This window comes from Megascapheus bottae, chromosome 21 (assembly GCF_031878675.1).
Source record: "Megascapheus bottae isolate mThoBot1 chromosome 21, mThoBot2.hap1, whole genome shotgun sequence".
In the NCBI taxonomy this organism is placed as follows: domain Eukaryota; kingdom Metazoa; phylum Chordata; class Mammalia; order Rodentia; family Geomyidae; genus Megascapheus; species Megascapheus bottae.
This window is the reverse complement of record NC_143529.1, coordinates 10,626,465-10,653,471: the sequence shown is the minus strand read 5'-3', so window position 1 is coordinate 10,653,471 and position 27,007 is coordinate 10,626,465. Positions and strand designations below refer to the sequence as shown.

At 40.8% G+C, this 27,007-nt stretch overlaps 1 protein-coding gene across 1 annotated transcript in view; it reads right to left on the bottom strand.

The window, feature by feature from the left end:
• Positions 1 to 7,189: 7,189 nt before the first annotated feature.
• LOC150048610 (aldehyde oxidase 3-like) overlaps positions 7,190 to 27,007 on the bottom strand; it is an 83,371-nt gene continuing 63,553 nt past the window's right edge. Inside the window, 6 exon segments of the mRNA XM_090354574.1 lie at positions 7,190 to 9,039; positions 15,732 to 15,899; positions 21,241 to 21,429; positions 23,370 to 23,382; positions 23,384 to 23,430; positions 26,195 to 26,309. Coding sequence (XP_090210700.1) covers positions 8,986 to 9,039; positions 15,732 to 15,899; positions 21,241 to 21,429; positions 23,370 to 23,382; positions 23,384 to 23,430; positions 26,195 to 26,309 — 586 coding nt within the window. The 3' untranslated portion in view covers positions 7,190 to 8,985.

The following is a 27,007-nucleotide window of genomic DNA, read 5'->3' as shown; positions in this document are numbered from 1 at the left end:
GACTCTCCATCTGCTGGGCTCATAGAAGCACCTATTGACTCTTGGCAACAGCTGAGCGTCTTTCTCTTTCATCAGTGAGTCAAGTCAGCATGTCTGTGTGCTGCCTTTGAAGTCTATGACTAGTCTTCTTCTCACAGCCTACCACTGAAGTCGCATCCTCTACTCCCAAGTCAAGTTTAAAGCCAGAGTTGATCAAATGAAAAGTCAACTTCAAATAGGCTGTTCTTTTCCTTTAACCTTAACAAGTTGTAGATCTATACAATCTAGCAATAAAACTTCAATTCTTGAAGATTAATTTTCAAGCTTTTGATGTGTGTGTGTGTGTGTGTGTGTGTGTGTGTGTGTGTGTGTTAAAAGGCAAAGGAGATCTCAGGTTGCACATAAAAAAAGTTTGTAAATATAGTGTGTTTAAGCCCTTGATTGTCAAAGGCTTGGGATGTAACTGACTGGGAGGAAGCACGCCCAGCATGTGCAAAGTCTGGGTCAGATCCTTGGCACTGCGAGTGGGGGGAGATTCGCGCATGTATTCACTTGGTTTTGTTTTTTTCCTCCAAAAATTAACTTTTTTCCACAACAGAAGACTGTTTTAACCTGTTAACATGCACACAGGCTTGGCGTGAGTTGGAGGTATAGCTCAGGACTCAGGAAAGTATTTGCATCATTATCTTCCTTGTTCTGATTATGAAACTGAGGCCCTGAGCCAAGAAGTGGCAGCACTTCTCTGCAGCCTGTGTCTTTAACCTCCTTTCTGGGCACTAGCTGAGAGGGAGAGAGGTTAAGGTGAAGATAGTGGCTGGAATACAGAGGGTTTTGCTGGGGCTTCTAAACAGGCTGGAAAGCAGCTTCTGAGCACAGGATGACAGGATCTGATTCAAGTTTTTCAAATGTGGCCTTAGCTGCTGTGGGAGAGTACAAGGGCTGAGGCAAGTATGAGCAGGTTATGACCAGGGCACAATGAAGAGATGAGGAGGTATAGCCTGGGGTGCAAGTGGGGAGGTGGCAGGTTGGAGCCCGGTGTGCAGCAGATTGGACATGGCTCACATGCTTGGTGTATGGATGTGCCAGCTGAGCTTTAGTGCACAACTGTTGGGTAAATCTAGCTCTATATCCCAAGCCCTATTGGGACATATTAAATTGTACAAGCTAGGCGTGGTAGCTCACCCCTGTAATCCTAGCTACTCAAGAGGCTGAGATCTGAGCATCGAGGTTCAAAGCCAGCCCAGACACTAAAGAACGTGAGAGTCTTATCTTCAGTTAACCACTAGAAAACTGGAAGTGGTGTTGTGGCTCAAAGGTAGGATGGGGCCTTGAACTGAAGAGCTCAGGGATAACCTCCAGGCCCACAGTTCAAGCCCAATGAATCCCTCCCCCCAAAAAAAATTTGTACAGTAGGGGATGTATGGCTGTTGGATTGTCACAGCTGCCTTTTCTTCTGGCTTGAGGAAAGTGAGGACTTCAGCCTTTGGGAAGCATTCCATCGAAGAGATTACAATCCATTCTTCCTTCAAGCCCTTACTTCTGACCTTACCAGATGGCTGTCTACTTCTCTGTTTGAGGACAAGAGAGAAAGTGCATACTGTGATTCCGAGAGGTGTAGATTATAGCTTGTTTTATTCTTGTATATGAATAGCATGGGAGTGCTTAACAGGAATATGATTATCAAATGAAAGAATTCATTTGAAAGTATTTATTGTTGCTTGACAAGTTCTGCTTTCCGTAGAGTTCAGGTGTGTGTGTGTGTGTGTGTGTGTGTGTGCTGTGGAAACTGTAAAGTACTTAGATAAAATGTCCTATATTGCTAATGTGGCAGGATGATAAAGAAAATCTAAAGAAATGGCAACTAATGTCATCAGCTGGATTGTTTGGTACGAAGTGACGTCAGTTCACATTTAGGAAACTGGTACTGGAGGGCATCTGTGCAGTGTCCTAAAGGTAGAGCTCCCAAGAGAAGGTCTGGGATCACAACAGAAAGAACAATGGCCCTAAGGAAGAAATGAACCAGGCTCTGGCAATGGCAGAAGGAAGAGCAAGCATGGCTGTAGGTGTGGAGAGGGCAGGGGACGTGGGAGAAAGGCAGGGACTGCAGGGCCACAACAAAGGCTTGAAGCCCTCGGTTTCCAGCAAGGATATAACAGGATGTGATTTAAACTTGAGTTCTCCACTGGGTAGGAAATGAGTTACTATTGGTATCCTGGAGGCAAGATCTGAAGCTATATCTGTTGTACTCTGGCCGTGCAGGGTAGTTTGGCACCAAGATGGAGAGAAGAGGATAGCTGTGGTATGAATGGTGCAGGTAGATCCAGCTGGACCAGTTGATAGGTAGCTATGCAATGGGGCAAAGGGAAGAGACAACTCAGCGTGAGTCCTAGGGATCTGGTTTGAGCAACTGCGTGAGTGGTGATGCCATTCACTGAGACGAGAAGATGGGGGTGCAATGTTGGCATCAGGAGCAAAGGGAATTCAACTCTCTCAGACCTGCACAGTTTGTCTGTTTGATTTCCAAGTGCACAAGTCATTTGGTTGTAGTATCTGGAGGTCAGGGGAGGATCTAGATTGGAGATGACCATTTGACAGTGGTCAGCTTGTTGACGCATAAGCACACACTCCACAAGAATTGTGAAGTGCAAGGATAAAAGTCCAGGTTCTGTTGTGCTGGGAGAAGTCTGAACTGTTCGTGGATCTACCTGCCTGCAACCACTTTGCCCACTCTTCACATATTGGTGAGGCTGTTCAGCTCTCTACCTTCAAGGCAGAGCTCTAACAGCAGGAATGCAGACAAAAGTAGATGATGCGCAGACTCTTTTCCTTCCCTCTCCTCTTTCTCCTCTATTCCCCCCCGCCTCTTCCTCCTCATCCTTCTCCTCCTCTTCCTCCTCCTCTGCCTCCTCCTCCTCTTGCTCCTTCTTTCTCTCTCTGACTCATTGTCTTCTGTCTCTTGTTTCTCTTTCTCTTTCTCCTTTTTCTTTCTCTCTCCCTTATACTGGGGCTTGAGCTCAGGACCTAGCTCAAGGCTCGTACTCTACCACCTGAGTTACACCTTCACTTCTAGGTTTTGGAGATCATTGGAGATTAATTGGAGATAATAATCTCCCATCCTTTTCTGCCTGGGCTGGTTTTGAATCATTATCATCAGATCTCAACCTCCAGAGTAGTCAAGATTTATAGGTGTAAGCCATCAGGGCCTAGTTATCAAGGCTGTTTGAAAACAGGTTTAGAAATCTTGGAAGAAATTCTAGAAAACAAAGACAGGTGAGCCTGTCTCCTAATGCTTTGAGAGGGTATCCCATACCTGGAGTCTACTGTAGGGTTTTCATGCTGCTGGGTTTCATCTCCAGCTGAATAAGACTGGGTTTTCATATCTAGTGGAATGCTGTTTGAAAGTGGAATGGAGGGCTGGGAGAATAGCCTAGTGGTAGAGTGCTTGCCTAGCATGCATGAAGCCCCGGGTTCAATTACTCGGTAGCACATACACCAAAAAAGCTGGAAGTGGTGCTGTGGCTCAAGTGGTAGAGTGCTAGCCTTGAGCAAAAAGTGTCCAAGAACAGTGCCCAGGCTCTGAATTCAAGGCCCAGGTTTGGGAAAAAAATAAATAGAATGGAGTTTGAGATAAAAATTAAATATGTATGTGTGTGTTTAAATTTGTGTAATAGCTAACTTTTGCTCCTTATTCAAGCACATGCCAGGTAAAATGCCTCTCTGTCGTTTGCTCTTTATAAACTTTGAGAAAAAAAAATAGGTCTTCCCTTTTGCAAGGGAGAAATCATAAACATTTGGGGAAAGATAGTTGCAAGTTTTACCAAACTGAGTTTGAGCCCTATGGAGTTCCTATTTATAATGTCACTTGACTTATTTCTTTAGCCACTTGGTGAGACAGTGACTGATTTCCAACTTCCCTGGGGTGCTAGAATAGTCTACCCTAACAGACTAAGAGTTTCTGTGGCACATGAAATAGAAGCTATTGCAGCTTTAAAAATGTCAGAGCAATTTATGGTCCAGCTTTCATCCACCACATTTTCTAAAATTGGAGTGTGTGACTCTGAACACTTCCAGGCACTGGCTGGGCTGGCTAAGTTTTGCCACCGATGAAAACATAGCTGGTGGGCAGAGCCAGTGTGAACCTCTGAGATGTGTTGACAAGTCTGAATCCAGGCGATTTTGATGCTTTTCTTTTCAGGTGGATGGAGTGGCAGTGCCTCCCTGGTGAACAGAAATGTATAGGTAGAGGCCACCAGCTGTTCTGGAAGATTGAATAGCATAGAGACCCTGCCAGAGCCTTAGGGGCTGTTTGCCCAAGCCTGTAATCCTAAGGACAACCTGGTCACTCACTCCTAGCATGTGTGTGAAATCTGCAATTACACCTTGGAGTTAGATACTTCTTGAGCTCTTGCACTATCAATAGACTTAGATCTTGTTTGTTAAAAAAGCATTTGTGAAGCTATGGACTGCTAGGGCCGAGCTCTTCCTCCCTGGACACAAAGACTGTGTGGAGAGCCCTGTAGCCTCGTCCTCTGGGGATTCCCACAAGGGAACATCTGTTGTTTAACGACTTAGCAATTATCCGACTGGAATGTACGGGTAGAAATAAGATGTTCTGACACAAAATTAAGGGATAATATTTCCCTTAAGTATTCTCATAGCGTTTGTAGCTACCTTACACTCAGTACTTGATTTGGGTGCTTCTTAATTTTAGTTAAGGATGGATTCCTCAGTTCTGCTCCAAACAGATGGAGGCTTCTCTTGGGTTCTTACTGCCATGCAACTATACTATTTAACCCCAAAATGGAAATCATCCACCACATGAGATGGCTGGGGAATGGAGTTCAGTCCTGTTCTCTTTATCCTAAGCAAAGTCCCCTCCCAGCAGACCTCTGTGGGTGTATCAGCCTAGCAGCAGTGCAGAACATTCTAGCATTTTGTTCTCCTGTGGTTCAACCAGTTTACAGATTGCCACATGAGCCAATCTTAGCCTAGGGAATTCCTAGCATATACTGTCTCTTGTCAGTGAACCCAAATGTTTTTTAAGTTTTTCCTCAGTGTGTAGTTATTCAGTTGTGACTGGGTAGACTGGGGAAATGTGTTCTGCTTTTCTTCTCTTTCTCTCTTCCTCCACAGTGAGGGATCTCTTTTTTCTCAGATTGATCTTGCATTTTCTTTTGCTGAAAGCAAGCTGGGTGATGGTGGAGAGGCAACACAAAGTGGTAAAGACAAGGAAATACTGGCAGATATGCTGGATTTGGGCCAGAGAGTGGTGGATTTGGGAGAAACAGAATTCACAGGGCTTGAGAAATTTAGAGGAAACGTAAAACAATTTAAATTGCATTTTTATTATCTTTAAGTAATTGTACAAAGGAGTTCCCATTCAAGAAATCAGTTTGGGGGCTAGGAGTTTGGCCTAGTGATAGAGTGCTTGCCTAGGATGCACGAAGACCTGAGTTCGATTCCTCTACACCGCATTACATTAAAAAAAAAAAAGCTGGAAGGGGTACTGTGGCTCAAGTAGTAGAGCTCTAGCCTTGAGAAAATCCAAAGACAGTTCTCAGGCCTTTAGTTTAAGCCCCAGTACTGGCAAAAAAAAAGAATAATTAAAATTAAAAAAAATCAATTTGGAAATACAATACATCTTGATTGATCATCTCTTTAATCATTCTCCCCATCCATCCCAAACAAACCTCTGCCTTCCATTTTCTTAGTTCCATGGGATGTGCATTGAATATTATGACAATATCCTTCCCCTCTCCCACTTGGATAAAAAGTTCTGTAGTCCCAAAACGTGCTGTGATGAATTGTAAGTTATATTTTAGTTCATATTCTTTAAGAAGCATGGAGACATAAAACTATAATAACATCATTTTATTTTCCAGATTGTTTGTCTTGGCACAGCTTAGTACACAGTTGAGTAGGAACAAAGATCTATCTGTTCATGCCTGAGTCTGGCCACTTAGAGCCTGAACATTAGTAGGTTCCTTCTTTTTTTTTTTTCCTTTTTGGGTGTGTGTGTACAAGATCTAATGCTAAATTGCTGCCTCAGGTGCAACCCAAGAACTAGAGTGAGAAGATAACAAGGAATGATTTACCAGTCAAGTGTAACTGCACCTCAAGATCAGACAACTCAGATAAGGACCAAGTTGTTGGGTTGGGGCCACTAGAAGGTATGAAATTAGGGCTTTTCTGGTAGCTCCCTCCTACAAATAGTTTAGTGACTGCGAATGGCTGCTTCAGTACTAAAAAAAAACAACTCACGTTGTGTGTGTGTGTGTGTGTGTGATTTGAGAGGGTAAAGGTAGGCACCTATGAATTTGGTCCTTTGGGCCTTCTTGGTGGCAATGCCAGTACAAGGCCATGTCATGGTCATTAAACCTCTTAGGCCCATATGTAGCCTTGGTGTGAGAAATGTGCTCCCTATGGAGGATAGAGTCCTTTTCTTATGTTAGTCCAGGGGTGAGCCATCTGAGGATTTAGGATTCTGTTTGTGCAGGGAAATGGAATTTTGCAGACCCAGGCATTTCTTCCTTTCTGCTCACGTCTACCTTGCTGCCTTTTGCTAACAGCTCCAGTGAACTTTGTTGGGGGGAGGTCCATCAGTCCTGTTTCCATGGGGCTGCCTCAGAAAGGAGTGGCATGTAGGCCCTTCTTGGCTGGCTTGAGTCCCCCAGTCCTCTACTAGCCTCTCAGGATCTACCAGTGATCCCGCATTTGTTCCCTGTAGAGCTCACATACTCATGGTTAGGCTCCACAGAAGGTTTTCCTTTCACAATTAGACTCTAAACTGGCCTGGATTATATTTATTTATTTTTTAACCAAAGCAGCCATAGATGATAAATTGTTGGCTTTTGTGTGTGGAAGAAGATGCTATTTAGATATCTCCATCTCTTCTGTGATGTGCTATGGTCCGTGTGGGCTAGGGCTGGCTTGGCACATTCCAGGATGCTCCCAGCACCTCCTTTCTTTGCACGGGAATTTCCAGTTTCTCACCAAAACCTCCCTCTTGCTCTGTTGTCTTCAAGTGTGTCATTCCTGATCATCATTTATAGCAACTCTTTCCACAACGAATGCCTTTTTGTCTTTTATGACATTAGTGCTTCTTTCTGTTCACTCCAATGATTTCCTCCTCCTCCTCCCCCCTCCTCCCCCTCCTTTGTGTTCTTGCAGTCGACAAACCTTGCAATGACATTTGTATGACTATACTAGTAATGCCAGTCTCTTTTTATTGTATTATAAACTTCAGGGGGACAGGATCTGGATCTGTCTGTTTCACCATGTGTCTCCAGTGCCCAGCATAGTAGCTAACTCACATATGATCTGCACAGATTACAAAAAAGAATATTCTCAAAAATGACAGAATCTGAGCCAGGAGCATAGCCTAGTAATAGAGTGCTTGCTTAGCCAGCACAAAGCCCTGGGTTCGATTCCTTGGTACCACATAATCAGAAAAGCCTCAAGTGGTGCTGTGAGTCAAGTTGGCAGAGAGCTAGCCTTGAACAAAAGTATCCAAGGACAGTGCTCAGGCCCTGTGTTCAAGCCACAGGACTGGCAAAAATTAAATGACTGAATCTATACTGTAATGATACCTTTAATACTAAATGTCTTAGTATTTGTCATCACATTTTTTTTGTTCTTCCTTTACAAAGAACTGATTATAAAACTAAGCATTGTGGCCTCAGGAACAGTCTATGCTCTTTCTGGACCTTCTTCTGCATGCTTCCTATTGTCATAAGTATTTTCTATGCATCTCTAATCCCAGTAGAGAATCTGGTATTCATCAGAGGAAGGATGTGAAAATGTTTGAAAGTAGAAAATGGCATGCAGTTGTTAGTGGGCACTGGGTTAGCTTTCTGATTGTAGTTCCAGCCACAACACCCAAGAACCTCCCTAGTATATGAATTGCCTCCCTAATTTCCTATTCCTGGCTAGTCTACCATCTGTCACTCTTTTCATTTTACTCTCAAACGAACTGCTCATGCATAGACGGGAAAGATAAGAAATGGATAGATATCCTAAAATGATTTACTGGGTTGAGATAATTTATGGTGATTCTGTGTACAAAACCATCTTGATGAAAATCATGGTCACTGAACATTCTGTACATATAAAAATTAGATAAAAACAAGTCTCTGTCTGTTATTGTGTATTTTTCCACATTTGAAGTTAGCATTAGCATAGTTCCAACTGGACAGCATTTGAATATGCTTTGGATACTGAAAATATTGAGTGTTCATGCATTTTGAACTTAGGAAAGGCATATTTACTGATTATTCACTTGGCCTCTTTCATAGGTTTATTTTGTGCAGTCAAATACACAGAGATGGGGGAAAGTCACCAAGTAGAATTAGGTTGCTCTTGCTGTTATTGGTTCATGGAATTTTCTTTGCAGTTTCTTAGTTGCCCTCCTACAAATCATGTTAGGAAGTGCCTCTACCTTATTCAACAACTCATTGAGTAAATCAATAATTCTTTGATAAAGGAGAGCCTTAGCACTTTAAGTGAATTGTCAGCAAGATTGCGCATTACAATAAGCAAGTGAATATTCATTATGATGGATAATTTATGACCCATAAATATCATTGATGATATTCAGTGCAGAACATCATCTTTAATAAGAACGTTCACAAGCTTCCAGCAATCAGCCACAAAAATCCTCATTTCTTACTTTTTCTCTCGGAGCAACACCTTTGTCGGCTAGACCTTTATCTTGTCTGTATCAGGCTAGAAGAAGCGTTCACAATCTAAGAATGCTACACCAATTACGCTCGATCAAACACTATATTTTTGTCAAATCTTCAGAAACATCTTGATTATGTATGTATAATTAAGGATTACAAGATATTTTGTGAATCTGAAATATGAAGATGTAAGAATTGCTCTCAATTTCTCATAAAAAGAATTTCTTATATAAAAAGTCCTATCTTTTAGATAAAGATGCTTATACTAGTGAACTGCTGAGGCTTTAAACCCATCAGAAGATTGTCTGATCTTGAACACAAATCATTAGGCAACTGGGATGGACCAAGGTGTACAGCCTTCAGAATCAATCTGAGGAACCTAAAAGAAAAATTCAGAAAAAGATTAAGGAATATGCTTGAAAAACAGAAAGAAATTAAAATGACCTATAATTAGCAGCAATATATTTTCTTTAGGTAAATATTTGATTACATCATTACATTATCTAATATAGTAATATCAATTCTTAAGTTTAAGTAGTGAGTAGAATTTTATTAAAATTAGAACAGAGAAGATGTGAAGAACAAAGAATACACTCCAGGCACTTAATATTTATGCATCTGATTATAACCTGGTAAATGTTTTTAAGACCATATATGACATGAAGGAGTAACTCATTGAATTCAGTATGTTTTTTATTGTTTGCTTGAAATTTAAGATTGAGGTTTTTATTGTTCGAGGTTTTTACCAAGGAAAAATAACATAGTTAAATGACTACAATATCATTTTAACTTTAAATAAATTTAAATTTAGCAAATAGTGTTTCTATTTAGGCAAAGCAATTTTCCTTTAGTCTTCCATCTAGTGAACTGTGTGCATATGTGGAAATGCCACAGTAAAATCTCCTAATTCTACAAAATACTATTAATTCAAAAATAAAATAGAAGTAAATTCTTTCTCCTAAAGAAGAAAAAATTTACAGGTAAGGAACTGAATTTCACTTATGTTCAGTAGGAGTTTATCTAAATTTATCCAATTCTCTAAATTTATCTAACAAGAAAATTTACTTCTACTGCACAAAATAGTATTTCCCAAATCTTTTCAGTTCTGTCTGACAAACCAAATGCACCAACCAGTAGATACCTTCATAGCATGATGAATTGGAAAGGTAGCTGCTTTTTTTAAACCTTTCCTAAATGGAGGAGCATAATAAAGCAGCCATGCATCTTTATCATATGGTCACCTTGATGTACATTGGGAGGGAGTGGTTAGACATTTAAACAAAGTATAATACATTTGCAAAGTTTCATCTGATGAAATCCTCCTTGTCTTGCACTTTGTAGTTGACAAACATGGGCAGTTTTCCTTTCTTGTGACATGTGTGGAAAATGATAGCAGACACACAAAGACGAGAATTTTGCGGTCTCTCTGTATGCTTTTGGTGTCTTCCAAAAGTAAGGATTGATTTCACCTTCCAAATTTGTTTTCTGGAGCCACTCAAAGAGGGGTGAAAGTAATCTGAATGCTGATATTTCATGATGGCAAATGCATATACATACCCATAAGGCTTATTCAGCTTCTGGGGCTAAAAAAGAATTCTCACCATGCATGCAATTAACCAGTCCACCAGCACTCACTATCTTGTGGATCTTCCCCATAGCACATCATTCCCCTCCATGTTCTCTCAACTCATTTTCTGGCTCCTGTGCACTTCTCTTCTGAGCCTAGCAAGCCAATACTCTAGGAAGGAGGACAGTCCTTTCAATGATGCAATTCCTGGTCATTGATACTCAGGAAGGTTAGAGAGCTGGTGATAAAGTCCTCAAATGAACCCAGGTACATTTTTGCTGTTGTTTAGTTTCAAGGACATTCTTGAAACCAAACCAGCATAGGGCAAGCACTAGAGGAAGAGACATTCATTTCCTGATAGCCTCCATCCATTCATTTGTGCTTGCCTTAAGACATGCACAAGTGTGCATGCTGCTATGATACTGGGACATGAACTCTCATCTGGCTTCTTTGCTCAAGGTTGATGTTCTACCTCTTGAGCCACGGCTCCACTTCCTACATTAGGACATTTATTGTCTGTTTGAAACCGATGGGTGAAAAACTATTGAGTTACATGAAAGCATAGTTAGTGTGCTTTACTTTTGGATGAATTCTTTAAAACTTTCCATCTCTTGCTTTCTAAGAACCATAGGGCTTATTGGAGAAAACATTGGAATGGCCTGAACATATTTCGCAAATATTCTCTTCTGCTGTTATCAAGTTGCTCAGGTGATTTGGTTGGGGACAACTGAGGTTGCTTTTAGAGCCTTGTCTGGTCCCTTGTGTCCCCAGGACTGTGAGGTGGTGCTGGTGCATGGACCTTGCTGGTCACTGGGTCCCAGAGGTCACAGGCTGGCAAAGAAGGATCACCACATGCGGGGCTAGGAGGGACTGTGTAGGCCTCCTGGAAGAGGATGGGTTGTCCTCCTCAGCTGGGCATCTCCCCAAAGCTGCCACTGGGGCTAGAGCGGTGGGAGGGGATGGTTTGACATTGTCTTAGCTGAAAAAGAAGAACCTCCTAGTCACCTCATGGAATGGATCCCGTCGGTGGCACAGAGCAGTAACTTGTGTGCGCTTGGGTGCTTGATATTCTTACATGTTCCAATGTATTGGGTGGAGTGAGTTTGGGTCACTGAAAGACTTGGATCAAAATGGCCAGTTGCTTCTGCCTCGGGCTGAGTTAGTGAAGATTCATCAGTCCTGGCAATGACCTCCCAGGCAGGCAAACAGTTTGAGTTGGTGTGTATTGCGTCTTCAAGGTCACCAGATGTCTCCACAGCCCACAGCACCTATGCTCCACAAAGCTGCCCACCTCCTGTTTCTGGGGCAAGGTCCAGGGGGAGTCAGGAGGCCTGGTTTTCTGTCTCCACTCAGCCACGGGGCATTGCTAGAGATTGAGGACACAATAACAGGAGGCCTCTTGGAGTTTAGGGTGTCTTCCTCCATGGCAAGGTTGTGCTATGATGGAGTGGTCTTCGGGTGAGTGGACTTCGTTGTTTGGATATGTGTGGGTGTGAGTGGGGAGTTACTGGCACCTGCTATCTTCTTGTCACCTCTTTCCCACGCAAATGGTCAGTCCCGTCTGAAGATGCCTCAAGCCCAGTGGGCAGGTGTCCAGGTGTTGAGAGTCTCTTGTCTTCTCTTCTCTGCCTATGTCTGTCTTCCCATCCCCTGGCTCATTCCTACCTTTCTTTCCAAAATTCTTTTTTCCTTCCCCTCCTTCCATTTACATCTCACTCATTCTTTCCTGTGTTTAAGTTCACCCTCTGGTGAGGTTTATCCAGTTTCATGGGCTCTAATTATTGGGTTGTACTAATGACTCATAAATCTTTCTGCAACCTAGTTCTTTGCCAATCCTGTATTAACTGCCTGCTGGATAAATCCCTTGGCTAACTACCACACTATAGATCTAAAAGCAAATTCACCATCTTCCCTTTGAAACTGGTCCTATGTTGCCCTTGAGCATCCACAGCCTCCCTTACCACCCTGAACACAAATTGTACTAATCTTTAGCTCCTCTAGCCAATCAGATGACTGGTGATATGGCTTGACTATGTCTTTCTGTGCTCCTAGTATGGACATGCTCATGCCTTTCTCACCTCTGAACTATTATAGCAGCTTCTCAACTAAGCTAATCTTCACCCAAGATAATTTATGTTACACAACCTGAAAATTGGTCTTCCCAATTATGTCATTCCTATCATTTCATTATAATCCACAGAACAAAACCTACGGGCTTTAACTGACCTTTAAGACAACTTATGTTCTGGTTCAGATTATTTTTCTACTTCACTCACCACATTTTTCCCTTTCAGATTCTGTCCTCTAGCCAAACCAAAGATCTGTGTTCTTAGACATAACTGACATCTTTCTTCCCTTACCCACTAATGCCAGCAAGAGTTCCAGTAGGGATTCCTTTTCCTTTATGTCTATTTTTCTAGAACTCTCCCATTAGCTGGATACTTTCCTTCTTGCCAATTTCTGAATGGCTGCTTGGGGCTGTGTCTGATAACTGCACTCATATCACTTTTCTGTAAAGATCCTATGCCATTAAACATAAAACACCGTGAGATCTTTTCCATTTCTTTTCAGCCATTTCTTAAGTGCCTAGCCACAATTTTTTTTAAAAAATAATTTATTAACATTGATTTTTACATCATATTTTAAATGACAAGTTTAACATACAAGTGTTCAAGGAGGGAATCTCTATTTACAATCATTGAGACTTAGTATTTAGAACTTAATCACAATTAAGCTAAGGGTTTGTATGTCATAGAAACATTAATTTATGAAATAAAACATTATGTCTACAGAGTCATGGGTTTTTATGTCTATATAGTTATGTTTATATTTCCATTACCTTGTCCATAGCTTTGGGTATGCAGTTATTGAGTCCTTGCTCTTGTACTCTTTGGATTTAATATCCACATATTAAGGATACCATGCGCCTTTTGATCCTTAGGTCTTGACTTGTCTCACTTAACATGATTCGCTCTAGATTCATCCCTAGCCACAATTTTTAAGTACACCATAAAGTTTGATTTTGGGCACTCACTGGTGGCTCATGCCTGTAATTCAAACTACCCAGGAGCTGAAATCTGAGGATAGAGGTTCAAAGGAAAGTCTGTGAGAATCTATCTTCAATTAACCACCAAAACAAGAACCAGAAGTAGAAGTGGGGTTCATGTGGTAGAGACTTATCCTTGAGCAAATCCAGATCAGGGACACTACCTAACTCTGAGTTCAAGCCCCAGGCGTGGCAGGAAAACCACAGTAACAACAACAACATCATAACCATTGACAGCCACATACTGTCTTTAGTACAGAACTGTAGTAGTCTTTTCACATGCATTTAAAACATACTATTATTGAATTAGATCAGGAAACTTTCAGCTGACCTAAGTTAGGATAATGGGTCAGTGTCTGTAACACCCTTGCTAAACCCCAGACCCCTATTTGCGCCTGCCACTGTGACTCCCACTTGACTCAATTTCCCATGACAGTGTAATGGGTTAAGAAAATCAGAAAACATATGGCTGGATGCCCAGGACCTGGTTGTGATGCAATCATAATTGTCATCATAATGACCATCACTAACATTAATTCAGAGGTTACTCTATGCCGGTAGTACATTAAGCACTTTGAGAACTAAGCCTACTTAATACTCATTTAATATAAGTAGGGAGGTACTTTCTCTACATTAAAGATTAAAAAAATAATGGGTCAAAGTTGCTTAGAGTCTCACTTATGGCTAGTAAATGGCTGAGCTGGGATTTGAGCCCAATCATCTGAATTCCAGGCCTGCACACCACTCTGCTGTTTTACAAGCAGTCATCATTTTAGAAAGCTCATTGATGAAAGACAAAGTGAAGGACAAAGAGAATTAGGACATAGTGTGAATGAGTCTGCAGCTCCCCATTCTTTATGCTGCCTCAGCGGCCCTACCATTAGATGGTGTGAATGGTGATCACTGGTTCTCATATCTATCTCTGGCTAGACTCTGGACTCCTTGGGAGAGCGACTTGTGTTGTATTTCTGATTCAGCCCAATACAATGCTTTTCACATAGTGGGTACATGGAATGTACTTGGAGAGCAGAGCCAGGAAGGTAAATGGGTGGGTTGTCTAGAAATGAAATGTAATAACAGGACAGATGGACAGATGTGAGATGGTCTGTTGGGCTCGAGTCTTTGGAAGAGTTATGAAAGGAAGGGAACTTGATGGATGAAGAAGGTTTAAGGATCCCTGCTCTACCGTTTCCTTCTCTCCTGCTTGGTATCTATTTTAAAATTCGGAAACTTGTGAAAGTTTACTTTTTCAGCAATTCAAGGGAAGATTCCCCTATCCTGCTCCTGACAGCCCTTAAGTCAGTCCCAAGTACCTAGAAGTCCTACAGCAGAAACAGTCTGAAATGCACTAAAAGCCATACTTAAGATTTTCTTTTGTGTATGGTTCTAGTACTGGAGCTTGAACTCATGGCCTGAGTGCTGGCCTTTCCTTGAGCTTCTTCTCCTCAAGGCTAGTGCTCTATCACTTGGGCCACAGCTTCACTCCTGGCTTTTTGGTGGTTAGACATAGGAATTTCATGTATTTTACTATCTGGGCTGGCTCTGAACCACGATCTCCAGATCTTAGCCTCTCGAGTAGCTGGGATTTCAGTTGTGGGCCACTATTGCCTGGATTAATACTTACATTTGTAAGCTCTGTTGAAGCTACATTAAAAAGTAAAATATGTGGCTATGGAAGATATGGGGATTGATGGCGTGGCAGTGGGAAATGGTGGGAGAATTTAAATGGAAGCTTTTAGGTGAGTCATTGGGGAGTCATATATGAACTTAATTTTAATAGCTATTATTTTACATTCTGATTAAATTATTAATGAAGAATTTTAATATTCTTTTAATAACTCTTCTTCAAACTTCAGAGTGCATTCAGCACTGCAAATCTACTGGGCTCCGTGGCCATGTGTGGTTCAGAAATGTGATTTTAGCACAGTTTTGGAGGCATGGGTAGGCTTCCAGAGGCGTTGGAGTCATGATACACATTCCTATTATTCTAGGAAATAAGAATTTTGTGCGGTTTTGGAGGTGGGTTGTGGCTGGCAGTAGATGTACAGCTGTGAGGCCAATGGCCAGTCCTCTGAACCCTTTCCAGACGGAATTCCATTCCATTCCATTCTTAGATGGAAAAGACCATTTTTTTCTTTGTTTGAGACAGGGTCCTGCTATAAGACCTGTCAGCCCAGGCCAAGCCAACCTTGAACCTTCTAAGTACTAAGATTACAGTGTGTACCACCAAGCCTGTCTACTTCTCAGCCCCTTTCACATCTATATTTCCAATATTAAATATGAACGTCCTATAGCTTCCTTGTGAAAGCTCACAGTAACTATCATTTTTCAACGAGGAAATGATGCTTGCTGGGTCTGTGGATTTTCTTTGGAATTGTGTGTGCCCCAACCCCCCCATGCACTGAGAACCACTGAAAGGGTGACAGAGTTTCCCAAACAAGATGAAGGAGTCCCATACCAGCTCTGTAAACTGATCCACACAGGCCATCCGGATCTGCTCTGCTGTGGCTGGGCTGTTCATGGTCAAAAGTGGGGCCAAGCCTCTCTCCCTGTGAGCTGCAGCCACAGTGTCAGCTATGGCGAAAAACACTGAAGACCCCAGAAACATTCCAGACTCGCCCAGGCCCTGGAGGTGGAGAAGACAAAAAGAAGTTTGGGAAACCTAGCCTAGGAGAGTCACCTCTTGGGGGTGGAGAGTGGGGCGGGGAGTAGACATATTGATCACTGATCGGAGCTGATTGGGAAGAATACCCAGAGGGGCTCCATTCTCTTCCATCCCCACGGCATCTAGCTGGCAACTCACTATAAAGCTGGGTGGCCCAATGGCTGATTCACACGGAGGCTCAGCAAATGTTACACAAATTCCAGTCCTGACTGCACCTGGGTCAGTTGTGGCTGACAGCCTCTCCTTTCTTCCAATACCTTGCCTACACGGTCTCATTCGGTTCCCAAGGTGATAGTCTTTGTAATTATCCCTTAGGACTAGATTGAAGGCAGCTCTGAGCTCTGCTAGAGCACTTACTTTCTATTTTTTGGGCGGGAGGAGACTAGCTGGGCCCCAAAGGTGGTGATCTGGTCTAGAGGAGGGCAAGTCCAGGTAGTATCCCCAACGCTAGCCATGCGAACCAGAAGGCAAGATTCTTGGCTGAGGCCTGCCATGCTTCGACCTAAATAGACCGTGTGGGTGTGGTTGATGAAACTAGCCACGGTTCCAGGTATTACCTACAATGCCAACTGGTCAATTAAAGGCTGAGAGTAGAGAAGCATCTATCTAGCAGCTGACAGCCCTCACCTGGCCCATGCCAAGGGCTTATCCTTCTTACTTTGAATTAAAACAGAGCCTGAAAGCTTTACCAAGCTACAACCCAAGAAGAATATAATGAACAAAGCTTTTTCAAGGCCCATGTGCCTCTTCCAGGAGATTCTGGTGTCATTCCTGCCACTGAGAGTCTCTGAGTTAGATGCCTTCTGAGGGCAAACACAAGCATCCAAGGTTCTGGGCCCTGCAACCCAGTATGGAAGGGACAATTATGTATTCTATCCTTCATGGAAGGAACAGTCTAAGTTGCTGTCATCATTCTGCCTGGTCATATAGGCACACACGTGACTCCTGTGAAGATGGAGACTGACTTCTAGCCCATGTCCTGCCACAAGATAGGACACCAGTGAGCATTTACATAGCTGTGGGGACTGGACTGGCTTCCTGGGGAAGTGACATTTACTGTGACATCTGGCAGGTGAGATAGCATTTGTCAGGAGAGGAAAAGGAGGGAGGGTAGATCCCGGGAAGAAGCAGCATGGGGGTGATGTAGTGAAGGTGTTCATTTGAAAGTTACCTTGTAGAGGTGATTAACAGTGGCTTTAAGAAAAGATAACCCTTGATGATGTGAGTCTTTAATCAGTTGAAGTCCTTTCATAAGGGGATCCAAATAGGGAAAGAGGAAGTAAAACTTTCCCTCTTTGCAGATGACATGATTCTGTATTTAAAGAATCCTGTAGACTCCACTCCCAAGCTCCTTGAGCTGATTCAAAACTTTGGAAGGGTAGCAGGGTATAAAATTAACCCTCAAAAATCAACTGCCTTCCTTTATGCCAACAGTGAGAAGAACGAGGCAATAATCAGGAAAGCAACTCCTTTTGCAATAGCCTCAAAGAAAATAAAGGACCTAGGAATTATCTTAACTAAGAATGTAAAGGACCTTTTTGATGAAAACTTTAAAACCTTGAAAAAGGAAATTAAAGCAGAACTAAGGAAATGGAAAAACCTCCCATGCTCCTGGATTGGAAGAATCAACATCGTGAAAATGACAATCTTGCCAAGGGCTATCTACAAATTCAACACAATACCCATCAATATCCCAATGGCATTCTTTAAAGACATAGAAGAGGCAATCCAAAATTTCATATGGAATAATAAAAGACCCCGTATAGCAAAAACACTTCTTAGCAGAAAGAACAGTGTAGGAGGAATTTCAATACCAAACTTTAGACTCTATTACAGAGCTATAATTATCAAAACAGCTTGGTACTGGCACAAGAACAGGCCTGAAGACCAATGGAATAGAACTGAGGACCCAGATATTAAACCACAGACCTATGGCCACCTAATCTTTGACAAGGGAGCCAAAAAAATAGAATGGAAGAAAGACAGCCTCTTCAACAAGTTGTGCTGGCAGAACTGGTTAAGCACCTGCAGAAAACTAAAGTTGGATTCTTCTTTGTCACCCTGCACTAGAATTAACTCCAAATGGATCAAAGACCTGGAGGTAAAAGCTAACACACTGAAAACTTTACAAGAAGGAATAGGAGATACACTATGCCTCCTTGGCACAGGTCGAAACTTTCTTAATAAGGACCAAGAATCACAACAAATCAGAGAAAGGCTGGATAAGTGGGACTGCATTAAACTGCAGAGCTTTTGTATGGCAAAATACATAGCTAATAAATTAATTAGGAAGCCTACAGAGTGGGAGAAGATCTTCACCAACCATACAACGGACAATGGCCTCATATCTAAAATATATCAACAGCTCAAAAAATTGAATCACTCCAAAACTAATCTCCAAAGTAACAACCATCCCATTAAAAAATGGGCCAAAGACTTAAAGAGAGTCTTCTCTGAAGAAGAAACAAAAATGGCCTATAGACACATGAAGAAATGCTCAACATCTCTGGTCATAAAAGAAATGCAAATCAAAACAACTCTTAAGATTCCACCTCACTCCAGTTAGAATGGCCAGGATCAGGAAAACTAAGAACAACAGATGCTGGAGGGGATGTGGCCAGGAGGGATCACTGCTACACTGCTGGTGGGAGTGCAAACTCAACCACTATGGAAAGCAGTATGGCAGTTCCTCAAAAGACTACACATAGAGCTCCCCTATGACCCAGCAATTCCACTATTTGGCATTTACCCAACCATCCAGAAACAAGGGCATACTAAATCCATTTACTATTGTCTTCTAAAGAAAATGTAGGACAAATAGGAAAGGAAGTGGAAAAGAAAACACAAAAAAGTTGCCTTTTCATAAAAGAAATGCAAATCAAAACAACTCTGAGCTTCCACCTCACTCCAGTTAGAATGGTCATTATCAAGAAATCTAATAACAACAGATACTGGCAGAGATGTGGCCAGGAGGAATCTCTACTACACTGTTGGTGGGAGTGCAAACTCATTCAACCACTATGGAAAGCAGTGTGGCAGTGCCTCAAAAGGCTAAACATAGAGCTCCCCTATGACCCAGCAATTCCACTACTTGGCATTTACCCAACCATCCAGAAACAAGGGCATACTAAATTCACTAGCACAACAATGTTCATTGCAGCACTATTCACCATAGCAAAGATATGGAACCAACCTAGATGTCCCTCAGTTGATGAGTAGATCAACAAGATGTGGTATTTATACACAATGGAATTCTATGCTGCTGTCAGAAAAAATGACATCGCCCTATTAGTTAGGAAATGGAAAGACTTAGAAAAAAATCATATTAAGTGAAGTAAGCCAGACTCAAAGGAACTTGGGCTCAATGGTTTCCCTCATTTGTCATAATCAGTAGAAACCTTGGGCTCTACTAGCAGAGATTTGCAATAGAGCAAACCCTTGATACATAAGGCCATATAGTATGAAGCTAATTGAAAGGATCTCCAGGATATTGAAACAAAAGTCATACAATGAATGATTGTTGTCCTTAATGTACTATGTTATCTCTCATCTCTTTTGCTGTCCCTTGGTTATATTATATTGTTACAGTATCTCACTTTGTTATCTGATATATTGGATATATTTGTATGTGGTTATTTGAAATTGATAGGGAAGGGGGGAAAACCAAGATGGGGGTTTGGGGGGGAGGGTAATGGGGATCTAGACATGTGAAAGGGTATCAATGTATGTGAATTAATGCACCTTCTATCTGGCAAATATCATGTAACCCTTTTATTAATTACAATAAAAATATTAAAAAAAGAGTTTCCTTGAGAATGAATTATTCTACCTCAAGGTTTCAATATAGAAATGGTACCTTAAGTGTGCAGCCTGCTGACCTGACCTAGAGATCTTGAGCTTGTTACCCCTATAATTGTGGGAGCCAGTTCTTCGAAATATATATCTTCCAGTCTATGTATACATACACATATATACATATGTACATACACATATGTGCATATGCAGATAAGCATTACATTTGTGTTAACATACACACATATTGTGCATGTCCATACACGTATGTACATATATAGAGGTAAGTGCCAATGGCTGTTTCTCTAAAGAGCCCTAACAGATGCAGTGACACGTGCAAAATTTCCAAGGAAGGAATAGTTGGAGCCACCCCGACAGGTGAAGAAGGCTGTGCAGAAATAGTGGCACAAGGAGCTTTGGGAAAGGTTGCTAGGGCAGATTATGCAAGGCGTGGAAACCATGTTAAGAACCATGTCTATTAATCACGTCTTATTGTGAATTATATAACTTTGTCCCTATTATTGTGCTTCTAGTAAATCTATTACTTAACAAATCAGTTACACCTTAATTCATGGTGTGCCTAAGAAATACCTCAAGTGATGACTAATGCTGGAAATGAGAAGAAAGCTGGCAGAGTAAGTTTTGATCCAGTGAGGGTTCATGGACTTATAGAGATATCATCAGAGACTCGCTGCCCCACCTGCACTGGTCCAGCAAGGTCCTGCAGGCCTGTCCTCACTAGCAGCTGGCTCGCCTTGCTGCTGGAGGCTCACCCCACCAGCCCTCTGCCCTTAGTGTGCTGGAGTCCCGGAGGTTGAACGAGAGGGATTCCATGGCTGTGATTCTTGTTTGGTCTGAATAAGGGGGATATATGTCTCTTTTATTGTTTATTAGACAAATTACACTGGGATGATATCTGACTTAAATAAAGATATAGGCACCTTAAAGCAGTCTTTCTCCAAAGCAGTGTTTTGTTAATCATATTCCACTGTCAGGTCCACATATCCTGTCTTCTCAGTATATGTGTGTGTGTGCGCACACATGCACGCACTCACACAAACAGACATTTGAGAAATAAAGTCCTAGCTGCTTTTGAGTCTAGATTGGAAAGATCATAGTTCAAGACAAGTCTGGGCAAAAAGTTACTCCAGCCACAAGGAAGGCTGAATGTGGGAAGACAGCAGTTCCAGACTAGCCTAGGGAAAACAAAAGGCTTTGTGTATATTTCTCTCAATGAAGAACTGGGTATGGTGAGAAGCATAAAATAAGAGGATCTTGAGCAACTCTGGCACCACTGAATATAGCTTTCTTTCTACATTCTCTTATTTCTACATCATTGGGCTATAATTCTCAGTGAATTCCTCGGTGTGATTGTTTTTATCTTGCTAGATCCATCCATCCATCCATCCATCCATCCATCCATCCATCCATCCATCCATCCATCCACTCAGCTGTTAGAAGGAAAATCCCTAAGTGCAGAGTGTCAGATCTACAGAGCCTAGATGATTACCTTGGAGGAGTAGATTGCTTTGGGGTTCTGCTTTGTTGTCAGCAGGGATACATGGAGCTCCTCTGGGATGTCAGTGACTGAAGGGATCTTGTACTGTTTTGGACCTCGGGTATAGAGGACTCCTTCTGGAGAATATCTCAGCTCCTCCAGGGTATAAAGTCCAAGACCTTGAACAAAGGCGCCTTCAATCTACAACATGAAAAGAAAAAAGATTACTCTCTTGCTGTCTGACGACCTTCCAAGTATCACCTGAAAATATCATTTTTATTATTTTACTTTTATTATTACCATTAAGTAATTGTACAAAGGGGTTTCAATTCAACATGTCAGGATGTCATTCTTTTAAATGATTGGTTCCCCTGGATTGAGTCTAGCACCCCATTTTTAATGTCAAGATGTGACTAATGGCTTGTGAAATCCCTGAGTAGATTTTAGAAAATTGTTTGGACTTGCTTGTAAAAACAAAAAATGTTTATTTCCAAGGTTTTGATGAGTCATTTGTATCATCATGATTCGAGAAACAAATGTGGGAGTCTCTTGTGGGGATGCATTCAATCTCTGGAACAAGGTATTTTAACTGCAGGGTCATCTGACTAGTAAAAAGATAACCCCTTAGCCATGCTTCCAGGTACCAGGACATCCCTTCTGAGAATGCTGTCAAGATCTTGGATTTGTTCTTTCTCAGTAGAGAATGTCTTTGGAAGTGGGCTGAAATCCTAGTACCTGTTCCTCTCCTTTCCTTATTTCAAGGACTAACTTCTGACTTCAGTCTAATCTGATTGCATTCTAAGTTCAGTAAATAGAATTTAGCCACACAAAAGTTCTGTTTCAGAAAAATCACTGGTGGGACCTATAAATGGTATGCTGAGAGAATCTTTCAAACATTTTATTTGCTCACATTTGTAATGTGCTAAAATATTTGAGTTAATTAAAGTGCTAATGTATATACTTGTGTGTATGTATTATATGGTGAGTTTTGTTTAAAGCCCCTGAACTCATATTTCTCTTTCATTCTCTCTCTCCCTCTCTCTTTCCTTCACTTTCATGATACTGGTTCTTAGGTGATTTCAATAACCACTTCTATACATCACTCTAAAATATGCATCTTTAGCTCAGGGCTCAAGGTTTAGATCTAGACATCCAATGTTCTAGCTGCTTCTACCAAAATCTTTTCTGTGTGTGTGTGTGTGGGGGGGGGTGTGGTTACTGGTTCCGGGACTTGAACTCAAGGCCTAGAAATTGTCCTTGTGCTTCTGTGCTTCTGCACTTGAGTCACAGCACCACTTCAGGCTTTTTGTTTGTTTGTTTTTCAGTAGTTTAGTGGAAGTAAGAGTCTCACGGACCTTCCTGCCTAGGCTGGCTTCAAATTGTGATCCCCAGATCTCAGCCTCCTGAATAGTGAGGATTACGTGAATGAGCCATCAGCTCCCAGCTTTCTACATGGATCTTTTATAGGCAACTTGAAGTCAACAAACTCAAGTTGAGATCATATTCCTCTCTGAAATGTTAATTTGTATTTCAAATGTTAATTTGTATTTTCAAATTAACATTTTCAAGGCTACTGCCCTACCCCTGAGCCAAGCCCCACTTCCCATTTTCTAGAGGTTAATTGGAGATGAGTTTCAGGTCCTTTTGTGCCTGGGCTGGCTTTGAACCTTGATCCTCAGATCTCATCCTCCTTAGTAGCGAGGACTACAGGAATGAGCCACCGAGCCCAGCCTTCATACTCTTATTGTATAGTTGCTGCCCCTTCTACTTCTTGTCTAACTATAATGAGTTCCTAACTGAATAGCAGGAATCACTCACTGATGTGTGTAATATCACACATGCCTGAACAATGTTTTGAAACTACAGATTCCAAGCGCACTTGATTGAGTAATTTGGCAGAGACATCTGTGTAATTCATATGTTCGTTGAAAAAATAACTAGAATTCAAGGATTTTCCTTTCAGTTAATTCTATACAAAAAGGACAGAAAAATAATCTTAACTATTAGAACAAACTACTTAATGACATCCAGGAAACAGAAGAAAGAGTTTCTGCTTTTAGTCTATATCTAGAATAGGTAAAGTATTCTGTGATTAGTGTATGAAATATTCAGTGATAACTTGGAATAAAGTATATACATACCTGTCCTATGTCCAGGATTTATACTGAAAGAAGCATCCATTACAATGTCAGTTCTAATGTTCTGAAGAGAATAAATAATAAACCAATGGTCACAGTATTTATTCCATTTGATTAACATTAATATTTTTTTCAAACGGAAGTTTCCAAGATGGTTATAAAATGTCCTAGCAAAATGGTGTCAGTAAAGTTCATATAAATAGTAATGATTAGCAGTTAAAATATAGTATTTAGAATAAATTAAATCAGAGGTCATTGATTAATAATTATAGAGTTATTGATGTGGGATGTGCAAGAATTTGGAAATTTATAAATATGTAACACTGATTTACCTTTGTATAAAATTGTAAAATTTGACCTTAATCATTCCTAATATTACAAAGTCATTTACGATAATAATTATAGAAAGAAGTAGTAATGTGAGAAATGGGATGGCAGCATATCAAGTGAAAAAAAAACATGCTATTAAATGACATACATACATACATGAAAAAGTATTTTTGAAGTATATACCAGATCGTTAGCCTCAGGATAAATAAATATATCCCATATTATTTACATGTCACTAACACAATATCCCACTGAAGTCATCATATATGTGCCACCAAAAAGAGCTTTTAATATACATTTATCTTTTTAATAAGAGTTTTTCTTCTTATATTAAATTTTTTCTTGACATCTTTCCTTGAAGATTAGTTGCTGATAAATTCTTTTAGTTTCTGCCTAAAAAGGTTATGGAAATCTAGGTTGGGAATGATTTCCTTTTGAAGACATTTCACCATTTCTTTTCAAAATAAATAATTGGCTTTATTAGTCTTTTTATTTTTTCATATATTTTTATTGTAATTAATAGAAGGGTTATATTATATTCACCAGACAGAAGGTGCATTACTTCACATACATTGATACCCTTTCTCATGTCTTGGTCCCCATTTCCCTCTCCCCAACCCCGCCCCTCATCTTGTTTCCCCCCTTCCCTATCCGATTTCAAATAACCAAATAAGCATATGTACAATAAGACCATATAGTATGACACTAAATGTTAGGACCTCCAGGATATAGAAACAAAAGCCATATAATGAGTGATTGTTGTCCTTAATGTACTATGTTATCGCTCATCTCTTTTGCTTTCCCTTAGTTATCTCATATTATCACCATTTGTTTTTTTTGAGCCTGATCTTCTTTTTTATATATATATTTTTTATTGTAATTAATAAAAGGGTTACATGATATTTGCCAGATAGAAGGTGCATTAATTCACTTACATTGATACCCTTTCACATGTCTTGGTACCCAAAACAATTTTTGGTGTCAATCTCTTATAAGAGGTCATGGATTTGTATATTCAAGCTTTTAAAATATTTTCTTTATCTTCTGTGTATTACTAGAATGTCTCTAAGTGTGGATTTATTTTTAACTATCTTGCTTAACACTTAGAATACACTTTGTGTTTTGTATCTTCCGATTCTGAACATTCTCAGCTATCATCTGTGATAGTTAACATTTTTGTGCATAGCAGTCCTGAGGCTTGAACTCAGGGTCTTGGTACTGTTTCTGAGCCTTTTTGCTTAAGGATAATGCTCTAGCACTTGAGACACGGTTCTATTCCTAGGGTTTTTTGGGTGCTTAATGGGTATGAGTCTCACTGCTGATTCCATATCTTGGCTACAGTAGATAATGCTCCAGTGAACATGGTTGTTCTAGTAGCTTTAGTGTGGCCTGTTTTTGCTTTATCAGACAAATGTCCAGGAGTAGAATTGCTGGGAAATAGGGAAGCTCTATGTTTAATCTTTTGAGGAATCTCCATACTGCTTTCCATAATGGTTGAACAAATTTACCTTCACACCAACAGTGTAATAGAGTTCCCTTTTGGCCACATCCATGTCAGCTTTTGTAAGTGTTAGTTTTCTGGATATTGGCCATTCTTTCACTATGTCAGTGACCATTTATTAAACCTATTGGGCCAGGTTCTGGAAAAATAAAGCTGATTGAAACATAGATTCAGTCCCCCAAGGTAGGACTGGACATTACTTCTCCTTTCTCATTTACTCAACATTTTCTCACCGAGTGCCTCATTTATTTCCCACCCCAAATACATATTGCTTGTGATTTCTCTTTCCAGTTTCCATAACTGCTCTTTTGGCTTTGGCACTCATTGTCTCTGGCTTAGATTATTGCAGCAACCTCTAAAGGGATCTCCTTTCCTTCTGGTTCTGTGGTATACCTATCTTTCCAACAAACTCATCTCTAAACAGCCCATAAATCAACCTATCACGATCATAGTCTTAACCACGACTCTGTTCTGATGACTATCTGTCATTGCTTTCTGACTGCTGAAAGTGCTGAAAGATAAATATCACGTGTGTCAGTGCTTTGGCCATGGTCCTGGTCTCTCAGCTTTGTCTCTTAAAATTCCTTATTTGTCCTTTCTGGGTGGTGCTGCCTGAGTCACCCAGGAAGTGCATTGCTAATGCTGTTTTCTCTAGATAAACAAATACTGTGTGCCATCTCTTCTGCTTATATGATTTATCTTCTAGGTCGCTAGCTTTATAGGCCACCTTTTGATCTCTTGTCTTCAGGTGGAATTGAAAAAAATGCTTAATAGTAAATTCTTGACATCAGTTGCTTACATAATAAGATGTTTGATATATTATTTCAAGAAAGGTTACAGCACTTGAATAAATCAGGAACAAAACTGGGTGTGATTACTCATTTTTTCCACTAGCTTTCTGGTGTCCAGTATTTGCTATGTGATGGGCAAACAAAGGTAAGTTTCATAATTTTTATTATTGCTTTACCATAGCAGTGATTTGGTATTTTCTTCTTACCTTGTGAGCACCTGTCAGACAGTCAATTTCAACTTCTGAACAAGCAGCTCCAAAAACAAAGTAAGGATAAATATCACCTTCTCCCTTCTCCCAGTCCATGTGAGCTTCATAGCCCCTGAAAAGACAAAGTACAATCTATGGTTATGTTTGTGGGATTTGCAGGGGACCATCTTTAAGAATGTTAGAATGAGGGGCTGGGAGTTTGGCCTCCTGGTAGAGTGCTTGCCAAGCATGCATGAAGACTAGGGTTCAATTCCTCGGTATCACATACATAGAAAACAAGCCAGAAGTGGTGCTGTGGCTCAAGTGGTAGAGCTCTAGCCTTGAGAAAACCCAAGAACAGTGCTCAGGTTCTGAGCCCAATCCAAGAACACAAAAAGAAAGTTAGAATGAAAGAAATAAGATTGGATTAGAGGTAAGCTAGGCCACACACCCAGAATGTCATGTTCCTCAAAGTTTTATGGAGGACTTAGAGCAGAGAAGGGTCATTGTTTCATCGTGAGGAGCACAGTTCATTTCACATTTAAAAAGTGTCACTTTTAACTTTAAGCAAGAGTAAACATCGTGAATCTATTCCATTATATGTCTGCATTTTTTAAATAGCCAACATCCTATTAATTACAGTTGAAAAAAAGCAGAAAATACAAAATAATGTTTCCTTCCTTCCTTCCTTCCTTCCTTCCTTCCTTCCTTCCTTCCTTCCTTCCTTCCTTCTGTCCTTTCTTTCCTTCCCTTTATCCCTCCCTCCCATCCTCCTTTCCTTTCTTTCCTTCCTTCTTCCTTCCCTCTTCCCCTCTCCCTCCCTCCCTTCCT